Raw genomic sequence first — 13,588 nt, forward strand, 5'->3', positions numbered from 1 at the left:
AAAGATCAATCCTCCTACATGCTGGGTCTCATTTCCCACCGTCTTCTCAGCAATCTGACATTCTCAGGTGTCCCTTGTACCTTCACGATCCGTCTACTGAAGCTGACTTGAGAGAATGAAATACACTCCAACCTCCCCCATGACAAAGAACCCCTTTCACAGCCCGTCTCCCTGCACAGACACATTTCTGAAAAGAATCTGAGAAACTGCTCACCTTCCGGCCCCCTTCTATCCAGCCAGCCTCTGCCCCTTGCTCTGCACCAAAAATACTCATGGGAACATCACGTGTATAATATACACAATGGATCCTTGGGGTCTACATCCTACTTGACTGTTTCTCAGCGTCCATTTCTACGAACCATATTCTTCCCTGGACCTTCCCTTCCCCCCCAGTTTTCTTCTTATTTCCCTGTCACCCTCTCCGTATCTCCTTTGTTGGATCATCAGCTCCCGTATCACCTTTTATGTTCGGCTTGGTCCCTGACCCTCTTCTCTTCTTACACTAAAGGATCCCATACACCAACCCAATACAGGTCTCTGCCCAGGAGTCCTAATTCCTAAAGGGAACCTCTGTCTAGCGAATCACACCAGCCAAACACGGAAGAGACAGCTTTGACGTCCTCCCTTCCCTCAAACCCAATATCTAATCAATCACCAATACCAATGGGTTTACCGATACAAGCACGCTGATTCACTGCCCGCTTCATTGAGTTAAACCACTGATCCTTCAAACCTAAGCTCAAGTGGTTTTTCATTTACATATTCACTCAAAAATAATTTCTTACAATATGTCAGACCCTATTCTAGCTTCTAAGAATACAGATGTGAGTAGAATACGCCTGGATCGTAGTTCTTGCACTCTGGCAGACGACAGTATTCCTCGCCCTCGCTAAGGGCACTGAGGACACACTTTGCATGTACTGACTTCTTAGTCATCTCAACAGTCTTCTACGATGTTCCTATAATAACAATCCTATTATTCAAATTCTAAAGACAAGGGAACCAAGTCGCTGCCTGGGAGTCCTAATTCCTCAAAGTACTTCTATCTACCCAACCACACCAGCCAAAAACATGAGACATCTTATGTTACCCCTCAACTCATCCTTATTCTCACTTCTTTACCCTTTCCTTAGAGTGGATTTGGGTGATATTCTTGACCTCCAATTTTAACTACTACCCAAATGGCAATAACTATATATGTATACACACACACACACACACACACACACACATACATATACAAATATATATAAACACACAATATATATACACACATTTCTATCTATCTACCTATGTCTGTTCATCTATCTCTATCTATCTATCTATCTATCTATCTATCTATCTATCTATCTATCTATCTATCTAGGTAGCTATCTATCTATCTACCTACCTACCTATGTCTATCCATCCATCCATCCATGCATCATATCTATCTATCCCTATCTATCTATCTATCTATCCATCCCTATCTGTCTGTCTATCTATCTACTTCATTCTATCAGACATACTAACGTGGATGTAGGGTACCTTTCATCAGCTACATCGCCCAGTATCCCTTGTTGACACCTTCATCTCTTATAGCAACCTTGAGCTGCTTTTTTGTTCCCTGGAAAGCATCTCACTCCTGCCTGGAATGAACTCTCTACCTCTCCTCTCCCAGCCAACACTCCCAAGCATCAGCCTGCAAAAGGTCCATGTCTCCTGGGAAGTTCTCTGAATTCCCAGGTTGGGGGAACAACGTCTAATCGTCCCTTCTCAGAGCTTCCTCTCTACTTTGTTATTCTGAAACCACCTCCTTAGATGTCCATCTCAACCAAAGAATATGAGCTACTAGAGGCTGGGGACCCTGTATGCGCTGTCATCATGTCCTAGAAGCCAGCCCCGAGCCTGGCATCCTATGGGGGCTCAGTATATGCGTGCTTCTCAGTGGAATTTAACTGAAGGAAGGAACTGCTAGGTGAGGATAACACGTGAGCTTCCTTCAAAGAGGAAAAGCCTGGGGAAGCCGGGGGATGCCTCCCGGCACACAAGTCCTGATACCAGCAAGACCGGCCAGCTTTGCCCTCCCTTGGGGAGCTGATGAAAACGTTTGCTAAAATCTGAAGAATGAACCTGAACGTAACCACCCCTAATAAACTAGCAGAGCCTCTTGCTGGTTTTTTTTTTTTTTTTTTTTCCTCCAACAAAAGCATCCGTTGCTCTGAAAGCCGTGGGACTGCCTGAGGCAAAGAGCCGCCAAACTCAGTGACTGTAAGAAGGAACTCCTAAGCCACATGGACTCCAGCCAATCACTGGCTTTTGGAATCTGCACCGCAAGGAAAATGGCAGTGCCTTTCTTGCAGGCATCAGGGAATTCGGAGAGCATTTGTCTGCCCGTGGAGAAAGTCTACGTTCATGAACACTCAGGGAAATACGATTTTCAGCCCTCACACCCACCCAACCAATGCTTCTGCAGAAGCCATCTATAGAGTTAATTTATCCACTCCATTGACACTTATTACTTGCCTTTACGCAGAGTAAAAGGGAGGCGGGGGGGGGGTTGAGGGAGGAGCCTCCTGCTGGGTGACCTTGACTTGGGAGAGGAATGAAAAGGAAGCCAGAGCTAGGAGTATGATGTTCTCATCCGAGACTTCGGGGAATTTTCAGCTGTGAGGAAGAGGAAGGAAACTCTAAACGCTAAGAAAATCTTAGGGAAGTTATTCTGGTCCCAGCTAAGGGAGGATATGTTAGGGAAAAGGTGAAAATAAGTTTACAAATATTACATGCTAGGGAGGGTGTGGAGAAAAGGGAACCTCCTACACTGCTGGTGAGAATGTACTTTGGTGCAGTCACTATGGAGAACAGTCTGGAGGTTCCTTAGAAAACTAAAAATAGAGCTACCCTATGATCCAGCAATCCCACTCCTGGGCCTATATCCAGACAAAACTGTAATTCAAAAAGATACATGCACCCCAATGTTCATAGCAGTACTATTTACAATAGTCAAGACATGGAAACAACCTAAATGTCCACCGACAGGTGAATGATAAAAGAAAATGTGATATATATGTATAATGAAATAGTACTCAGCCATAAAAAAGAATAAAATAATGCCATTTGCAGCAACATGCGTGGACCTAAAGATTATCATACTAAGTGAAGCCAGACAGAGGAAGACAAATACCATATGATATCACTTATATATGGAATTTAAAACATGACACAAATGAACTTATCCGTGAAACAGAAACAGACTCACAGATATAGAAAACAAACTTATGGTTACCAAAGGGGAAAGTGGGGGAGGGATAAATTAGGAGTTTGGGATTAACAGACACACACTACTTTACATAAAATAGATAAACAGGGCTTCCCTGGTGGTGCACTGGTTAAGAATCTGCCTGCCAATGCAGGGGACATGGGTTCGAGTCCTGATCTGGGAAGATCCCAAATGCCGCGGAGCAACTGGGCCTGTGCACCACAACTACTGAGCCTGCGCTCTAGAGCCCATGAGCCACAACTTCTGAGCCCACATGCCACAACTGCTGGAGCCCGTGCTCTGCAACAAGAGGAGCCACCGCAATGAGAAGCCCGCGCACCGCAATGAAGAGTAGCCCCTGCTCACCGCAACTAGAGAAAGCCCGCGCGCAGCAATGAAGACCCAATGCAGCCAAAAATAAATAAATAAAATAAATCAATTTTTTTAAAAAGTTAAATAGATAATCAACAAGGTCCTACTGTATAGCACAGGGAACTATACTCAATATTTTGTAATAACCTGTAAGGGAAAAGAATCTGAAAAAAATAGATATATGTGTGTGTATAAATTAATCACTTTGCTGTACATCTGAAACAAACACAACATTGTAAGTCAACTATATTTCAATTAGAAAAAAAAGAGAGAGAGAAAAAACTAGTAGTGTCACTATCCCCTCAACCCCACAAAATTAAATTAATTTTTTGAAATGCAGACTACAGCAGAATCTAATGTTCCTCTGATTAAAAGGGATTAGCTGTTGAACTCCGTGTCGTGATTTAATCACAGCCATTCTACCAAGGTGGTCCGTAGATTTCATTAGTGAAACAGACTGAGGAATACGGAGGGATCACTGAGCTCAAATAGTATAGTTTTTTTTTTTAGGGGAAGGCTGAATAATGACCCCTAAAGATGTCCATGTTGGAATCCTTGGAACCTTTGAATTGTACCTTGTTTTCTGAAAAAGGGACTTTGTAGATATGATTACATGACTGATGGTGTGATGGGGAGATTATCGTGGATTATCTCGGGGGGCCCTAAGGGATAGTAGGAGTGCCCTTAGTAGAGTGAGGCAGGATGGGATGTGACTAGAGAAGAGAAGGCCATGTGAGGAAGGATAGATCTTTTGGAGCAGTTCTGATGAAGACTGCAAGTCAGGATTGTTCTGAAAGGATGCTCTTTTGATCAGTGAGCTCAAACGGTGTGATTTCTCTGTGTTTGCATAAATCGTAGGAGTGCATGCAAGCTCACAGCTTTAGAAAACAAGGTGTCTTGACACTGAGAAGTCTTTGGTCATTCCCCATAGCTAGAAGGAAACCGCATCTTTTTTTTTTTTTTTTTTTTGAGCATCATACCGTTAACAATGTTTCACTGTGAACTTGATTTCAACTAAACTTGACAAAGGGATAATGCTTCGCGATAGAGTGGTGGCTGAGATATTAATACAGTGTCAGACACCGATGGTAGTTCTAGCATTCAAACAAAGTATGTCTAACACATTCAATATGTTTCTTAAAAAAACAAAAAAAACAGGGAGCAGCTGTGAGCCTGCTCTTCAGATTGTACGAGAAGCCCAATTCCAAGGCATCCTTCAGACCCTGGACACTCTCTTTCTGACTCATCCTCACCATCCACTTAGGTCTCTGAAGAGTCAGCCATCGACACAAAATGCCAGTACATCTCCTTCTTTTCAGCATCAGGCTCCCTCAGATTCATCGCTGGTGGTCATCTGGTCACCTGTCCCCGAACCAAAGCTCCGTCACACCATATATGTGACTTTCTTAAATAACGTATTACTTGCTGACCACATCTATTACTGTGACTGATGTACACGTCTCGGCAGCAGCCACTAAGCAACTTTGGAACCTAACAGACCTTCACCGGGGGAATGAATGGACGGGGGAGCCAGTGCATGAAATGCAGCCTGGGACTCCATCTCGAGAGACGCTATCATGTATAAAATAACATAAAAACAACTCTCCGCACACAGTCCATAACTAAAGGAAATACGACGAAAGCACCTCATCTTACTCTACAGGAATACATACTTTCACTTCTCGCTCCTCGAAAATAAGACTGAATAGAGGAGGGCTGGCTGAAAGAGTGGGTTAATCCTGTTCCGAGTACAGACACCTGCTCGGTCATTTCACCCGTGTTGAGTATCAGTCGTGTGTCCTGCACTGGGGAGGGAACGATGACAAGCAAAGGAAGTGGTATGAACATCCAGCGAGGTTGTCCAGACCCGCATTGAACAGGAATCCTTCCCTCCTGGGTTCCAGGTAACCGAAGGTGTAAACAAAGGTCCCGGGGGGGGGGGGGGGGCCCCCAGTGCTCAGAATTTGAAAGGACTCAGATGTGCATGTCGAGGATGTAAATAGAAGTATAAGGTTTCACAGGCTACGTGCTGCCATTGGGATGGGTGACAGACTGCCTTTTTGCTGTCTGTTTGGTTCAGGACTGGTGTGATCTGGTGTTACCCAATTCCTGCCAGTTTGCAGAGTAAGCCATGTGCTTCTCTCCTCATCCCAGCTATACTGAGGAGGGTATGTGGTTGGGAGAGTGGAAAGAGCTCGAGGTAGAAGGATAAGAGCTCAAGCACACCCTGGCTACCTCCTTCCCAGCCTGGTCTCCTTTGGGAACATTTCTTGGGCCCTGTTGGCCGAGTGAGGCTCTCCTTGCTGTATGCACCACAGGCATCTTGTGCCAAGAATGTCGACACCCTTGTTAAATCGCATGGGCCTCCTTAGGCTTCCTCCCACCACCCCCAACCCAACCACGCATGCAAACAACTAACCACCCAACCAACCAGCCACTGACCCAACCAACCATCCAACCATCTACCCAACCAACCACCCACCCAACCATCCACCCACCCAAACAACCATCCACTCACCTACCCACCCAACTGACCACCCACCCAATCAACCACCCAACCATCCACCCACCCACCCAACCAACCAGCCATTTACCCAACCAACCATCCACCCAACCAACCATCCACCCACCTACCCACCCAACTGACCACCCACCCAATCAACCACCCAACCATCCACCCACCCACCCAACCAACCAGCCATTTACCCAACCAACCCCACCCACCCAACCATTCACCCACCTACCCACCCAACTGACCACCCACCCAATCAACCACCCAACCGACCACCCACCCAAAAAACCATCCACCCACCTACCCACCCACCCAACCACCCACCCACCCAACCACCCACCCAACCAACCACCCACCCAACCAACCAGCCATTTACCCAGCCAACCACCCAACCATCCACCCACTCAACCAACGACCCACCCAACCAACCAGCCATTTACCCAACCAACCATCCACCCAACCAACCAGCCACCCACCTACCCACCCAACCGACCAACCACCCAATCAACCACCCAACCAACCACCCACCCACCCAACCACCCACCCAACCAACCAGCCAGCCATCTACCCAACCAACCATCCAACCAGCCACCCAACCAACCATCCACCCACCCAACCATCCACCCACTCAACCACCCACCCACCCACCCAACCACCCATCCACCCAACCAGCCATTTACCCAACCAACCATCCACCCAACCAACCAGCCACCCACCTACCCACCCAACCAACCAACCACCCAATCAACCACCCAACCATCCACCCACTCAACCAACCACCCACCCAACCACCCACCCACCCACCCAACCAACCATCTACCCAACCAACCATCCAACCAGCCACCCAACCAACCAGCCACCCACCTACCCAACCCGTTGACCATGGGCTCCTTTAGGGCAGGGACCGTATTGTTGCCTCTAACCCAGTGCCAGTTCAATCAGGGTTTTGTAAACTAATGGATGAAAGCACTCCATAGATTAGCATTTCATATCTTTGTAGGTAAACTCTGATTTCCTGAGTCCCTGGGAATCTGTGAAACAACCATGTGAGAGAATAATGAAAGGGCAATAAAGCACCTCATGGCTTTAGGGAGCAAAATTCAATGCGCTTCCCTATGTGTCACGCATCTTGCTTTATTCAGCAGCCCCTACTGTCTGGGACACCTTGCTTTGCCTTTTGCATGGTCACTTCTAATCATCCTCCCCCATGTTACATCCAACCCACACCCACTGCAGATTCGGGTGGTGTCCTAACCCTTAGCACGGATATGCCCTTTGAGGTATCTCACCTAAGTCTTTGTGAAATGGGCCACATGTTATTATACCCAGGTATCTATGTCTCATATTCGCAGAGTGTATGTTGTATAAGCAACTTGGGGTCAGCAGATGGGTCTTATCTAATATCCCCAATGACAGGTAGCCTGATCCATCTTGGTGGTGGCTTAGCTAATGCTCTGTCAGGAAGGAAGCATCAGCCCACAATGCTGTAGCATATGGAGATAGGCAGAATAATGACCTCCCAAAGATGTCCGCATCCTCATCCCCGGACACTGTGACTAGGTTACCTTCCATGACAAGAGGGACTCTGCAGATGTGATTAAGGGTCTAGAAATAGGAAAAATTACTCTGGATTACGTGGGTGAGCCTGACATAATCACAAGGGTCCTTAAAATTGCAGGCAAGAAAGTCAGAGTAAGTGAAAGAGTTGGAATTATGGAAGCAGAGGTCAGAGAGAGAGAGAGAGGAAGGTTTGAAGACACTGCATTGGTGGCTTTAAAGGTGGAAGAAAGGGTCCACAAGCCAAGGAGAGTGACCACCTCCAGAAGCTGGAGAAGGCAAGGAAATGGATTCTCCCCTGGAGCCTCCAGAAAGATGCAGTCCTGCTACCATCTTGATTTTAGACCAGTGAGACCCATTTCAAACTTCTGATGCCCAAATACAAGTTAATAGCTTTTTATTGTTGCTGTAACAAATCAACACAAACTTCCAGGCTTAAAGCAATTGTAGTTGTAGAGGTCATGGGGGGAGGGTGTAAGGGGTCTTGTTTGAACCAACTACACTATGGGGCCAACTACACTATGAACCAACTACTGTGGGGCTGAATTTAGATTTAGGGGCAAAACACCCTCATTTTAATGTCTGGACACAGAATGCGTGCTTTTAAGTTCTGGGGGGACCATAGTGGAAATGGTTACTTTTGCCATCTGAGTTTTCAATGCCTGTGACCCAATAAAGCCCTGTATGTTTCAAGTGGCAGAAGAATAGCACCACAGCTCCAAGGTCCAGGAGAAGGTGATGAGGGGGTAAGCGGCGGGGGGCAGGCAGAGCACAGAGCTGACACCGTGCCATTTCCCACCTGCACAGATTGCTCACCTTTATAGATTCCGTTGCTGCCTCCGTGACCTTCCCCTTTGACAGTCACCTCCTCTACATGTGCTCCTTGGTCCGAGGAGAAGTAGACCAGGGTGTTATTAGCCAGTTTCAACTCATCTAGAACATCCAAGATCTGTCCTGAAGGGGAGAAAACACTCAGTGTTAAAATAGTGTAATCTTTACAAAAGAAAGGGAGGTGATTCGCCCTCATCGACCTGTCTGTTAATTTCTCACGGTGAGAAGGAGATGGTCTTACACACTGAGCTCTCCTGTGCTGATCCCAACAGGGGATGCAGCAGAATCAGAAGGAGCACAGTGGCCGGGCTCTTGGCAGAGACAATGAGAAGATGCAGTCAGTGAATTAAGTATCATCTACAAGCATCATTTGAACGTCTAGGCATCATGGGGTGACCCTGTAGGGAGACCTGATAAAGGATTCTAGAGGAATCAGGCTCACAGATCATGAGCCCCTTGGAGGAAGATGCCGGAAGAGAGAAGCCAAATTGCTGCAATCACCAGCTGGCCTGAGGCTATAAAGAAGTCTACTGGTTTTCCGTATTGACTGGAAAAAACTAAATCATCACTGTTCCTCTTATACAAACAAACATCTCTAAAACTATTTTATGATGAATGACCTTTTTCATACTTACCATAGATACCCAGGTCTAAAACTGTCCATCATGAAAATAAATATTCCTCATACTTTCCTTTTTCTTTTCCTCACCTTCTTTCCCCATACTTCACATTGTATACTAACCCCCATATAGCAACCCTTCAAAATAATAATGATACCATGGTCAACAATGAGAGTAATGGGTACCATTTGCTGAACACTCTGCCTGCAGAGGACTTTATTCCATGTTCTCTTGATTACATCACACCGAACCCTACGAGTAAAGAGCATTGGCTCCATTGCACAGCTGAGGGCAACAGTGCTCCAAAAAGATACATGGCCTGTTCAAAGTCACACCGTTAGGAAGTGAGAGACCCAGAAAGGAAGAGTTAAGTCTGACTGCAAAACCCAAACTCTCAAACCCTGCAGAGTTAAGTGGATGAACTCAGTGAAAATCACAGAGGAGTAAAAAAAAAAAAAGACATGAAGGAAAAAAAGTTAGAGTTACATCCTGAAACACCCATGGATGACATGATAATGATGGCTGCTGTCTTCAAATTAATCCAGGAAGAAGGGAAGTGAGTACAGAGCGTGGATTAATAAAAATCAGGCATGACTTCATTAATTGTTAAATGTGGATCCAGGGCATATGGCAGTTCACTGCACTTTTCTCTCTGCTTCTATGGATGCCTCAAATTTTCCATAAGAATAAACAAAACAAAACAAAACAAAACAGAAGCCAGCTGAAGACTGAGGAATGGGCTGAAACACGGACTCTCTGATTAGGAAGCTACCACCTGCTCTCAGATCAGAAGAAAATGATGGTCAGACCAGAGGTATATAATTTACAATTTTCACGGAGATTGCTACATTCACATGCTGCCAATTTAATTTAGTCCATGCATGCAGTTACTGTTTGAGGTATTAAAGGGTCTGACTCGGTTTTTTGATGTTTGACAGCTAAGAGCTTTTAAGTCTCACCTCTGCCGCTTCCACTTGTGCCCAACAAGCTAATAAGAAAGGCTGGGGGCTCCCTCCCCCAGTGCCCATGGAAGGTTCAAACTATGCCAGCTCCTACCTCCATGTGGGAACCCACATCCAAGCCCCAGCTCCTACCCACCATGAAAGCTGAATCTGTCTCCTTTCCCATCTCCCTCAAGCCATCTTCAGACCAGCCTAGGCGCTGTCCTGCTTTCCCCAGAAAGCCTCATTATATGTGAGATACAACCTTTTCCACATCCTCTTGGGGTGGCTATAGCATCACTCGTCTCGACAGGGGACCATCTCTTCACTGTAGGTAACCACACACCTGGAATTCTAAAAGGACACCAGGCATCCTTTGCAGCAGAAATAATAACTGGATATGGGTAATCCTATCCATCAGGTAGGTCACGCCCTCCGCGGAGACGGGCCCTGCACTCCAGGGTTGCACCTTCACCAACTTGGTCCAGAAAAGGGGCAGAAGGCCACAGAGACAACCCTCCACGGAGGTGGCAGAGATGATTTCTGATGTGAAAGCAAGACCCCAGTCATCTGTTACCAGACATATTCTTGCTATTTGATTGCAGTGCCACAGGCTAGAGTACATTCAATCTTTTTCAGTGTTTTAACTCATATAATAAACATTCCTAGAAGCCACACCATATACCTATATGTCATCCTCAGGACCAAAAATAATATGCACGGGGCCATTTTAGTGATTTGCCACCCATGATAAATCATCGTCAGCCGGACATTTATCGTGCTGTGATTTCGTTCAGCTAAGCAAACCACGTGTGCACTCGGGCTTGGGGGAGTTTGACTCTGACACTAATTTAAGGCTTATCACTTTGAAAATGGTAATTAGTTTAACGAGTTCACAGAGGAAGAAGCAACAAGGCGATGTAACCCCCACTTAACACTTTTTTTCTTTTTGCGGTACGCGGGCCTCTCACGGCTGTGGCCTCTCCCGTTGCGGAGCACAGGCTCCGGACGCGCAGGCTCAGCGGCCATGGCTCATGGGCCCAGCCGCTCCGCGGCATGTGGGATCTTCCCGGACCGGGGCACGAACCCGTGTCCCCTGCATCGGCAGACGGACTCTCAACCACTGCGCCACCAGGGAAGCCCCCCCCCCCCAACTTAACGCTTTGAAGGAAAAATGCCCCTTTTGGTGCAGATAGTAATTTCTAAATAAAATAACACAGATTAGGCAGAGAGCAGAGCATTCAGGGTTTTACTTCCTTGTGTTTTAATTGCTATTTTGCAAAAGGGCATACAACCACGCACCTCCATTTCAAATGAAATTCACCTTTCATATATTACATAGAAGTATCTTAGCATGAAGAAAATGCCGTGAAGAAATGCCTTTTTAAAAAATATGGCTTCTGTGATAACTTCTATGGACACAATGTAAATATTTAGAGCACGTTTATTTACAATTGCCAAAACCTTGGAAGCAAGCAAGGTGTCCTTCAGCAGGTGAACGAATAAACTAACTGTGGTCCATCCAGACAGTGCGATATTATTCAGTGATACAAAGAAATGAGCTACCAAGCCATGAAGAGACATGGAAGAACCTTAAATGCATAGGGCTAAGTGAAGGAAGCCCATCTGAAGAGGCTACATACTGCATGATTCAACTCTATGACATGCTGGAAAAGGCAAAACTAGGCAGACAGTAAACAGATCAGCGCTTGTCAGAGGTTGGAGGGGAGGGAGGGAAGAAGAGGCAGAGCACAGAGGATTTTTAAGGCAGGGAAAGTATTATGTACTATGCTGTAATCATTACGCATTTGTCCCGACCCACAGGAGGCGCAATTCCAATGGTGAACTCTAATGTAAACCATGTAATTTAATTGATAATAATGTATCAATATCGGCTCATCAAATGCAACACATGTACCCCGCTAATACAAGAGATAACATGGCAAATTGTGTGCAGAAGAAATGAATATAGGAAAGCTCTCTGTACTTTCTACTCTGTTTTTCTATAAACCTAAAACTGCTAAAAAAAAAAAAAAGTCTACTGGGAATTTCCTGGCGGTCCAGTGGTTAGGAGACTGCACTTTCACTGCTGAGGGCCCGGGTTCGGTCCCTGGTCCGGGAACTAAGATACTGCAAGCCACACGACACGGCCAAAAAATTAAAAAAAATTTTTTTTTTAGTTTTTAAAAAAAGAAGCATTATTAAAATAAATACATATTAAAAAATAGTCCAGTAATTTTTAAAAGATGCCTTTCAAATGCACTGTTGCCTCCTAGACTTCCTCATCCATACATTCAACACGTGTTTGCAAAAGCCTAGTAAACACAGGCTAGAGACCGGGGCATGCAGAGGGTCATGGATGGCGTTTGTTCCCAAAGCCTCCTGGTGACCCTTGCCTTTGCTCAAGCCAGCTACATCTCCTAGGTACAGATTCCCCTCTAGGCTATTTTCATATTCAGACGAAGCTGCAGCTGCATTTACAACACAGACTCCTTCTACTAAAATATATCTTGCATCCTTCCCCATTTTCACACTCCTCCCTAGATATTTCCTCCAAATTCCAAGACTTCAAATGACCATGATACTTGCTACATGATACATGACATTTTCTTTGTCCCCATCAATTTTTCTGATTCATTGCCTAGAGTGATAACTTTATCCCTTTCATCAAAATCACTGCACACCACTGGGCTGGGATTAATACGAGAGAATCTAGCTGAGGCCACCATGCATTTACACACAGAAAACCATCAGATTTCTGACTTCCTTTTAGTTCTTTTTTCTCCTGCAAGAGGCACCCTTGTACCTAATAACTATTGGGGTCTCATGCCAGCATCTCATTCAGAAAGCCCGGGGCCCATTAACCATTACATTTTTCATGATATTGATCCTATAAACTTCTAACGTATTTCTCTTCTAAAAATTGTGCCCAGAAATCTCCTGTGGGAACAAATACTGCTGGATTATTCTTGCTTTCAGACCCATACATTGGAAGTCAGAGGTCCACAAATATTATCTTTCAGAAGGTTCTCCAGGTATAATGATGCCAATTTACGTAGGATGATAGTTTTGAATTACCGATGGTGGGCTGCAGGATAGCTTATAAATGAAACGCTTTATTTCCGAAGCTTTCTCACATGCTTCCTGGAACGAAACAAATACAGGAAACAAGCCGTTTCGAGACGAGCACTTCGTTATTTAACCAGAGACAACAACAGCCGGCACACTGGAGAAGATGAGAACTTGTCACTCTAAAGGAGAAAACTTGGTGCTGTGAAAATCGGGGTCCTTCCTCCTTCAGGTGTGAAGCCTGGGTCCTGGAGAGTTTGTTCATTCCATTGATTCACACCACGGGCGGGTGCCAAGCCACTCTTTGGAGTCAGGACTGTGGCGCGCCACACAGGAGAGAAGGGTTTCGGGCTTGGGCAGAATCCTAGCTCTGTCGTGAAAGGGAAGTGCTATAATGCAGAATTAACTGCTCAAGCTCTGGCTTCTGGGTCCTGACAGAAGCCAACCT

General features: G+C 45.7%; 1 protein-coding gene across 1 annotated transcript in view; it reads right to left on the reverse strand.

Annotated features, from left to right (window-relative positions):
• STS (steroid sulfatase) overlaps positions 1-13,588 on the reverse strand; it is a 178,856-nt gene that overhangs the window by 29,719 nt on the left and 135,549 nt on the right. Inside the window, exon 8 of the mRNA XM_060138071.1 lies at positions 8,496-8,633. Coding sequence (XP_059994054.1) covers positions 8,496-8,633 — 138 coding nt within the window. The remainder of the gene's footprint in view (positions 1-8,495; positions 8,634-13,588) is intronic.

The sequence above is a fragment of the Lagenorhynchus albirostris genome, chromosome X (genome assembly GCF_949774975.1).
Source record: "Lagenorhynchus albirostris chromosome X, mLagAlb1.1, whole genome shotgun sequence".
NCBI classification, from domain to species: Eukaryota; Metazoa; Chordata; class Mammalia; order Artiodactyla; family Delphinidae; genus Lagenorhynchus; species Lagenorhynchus albirostris.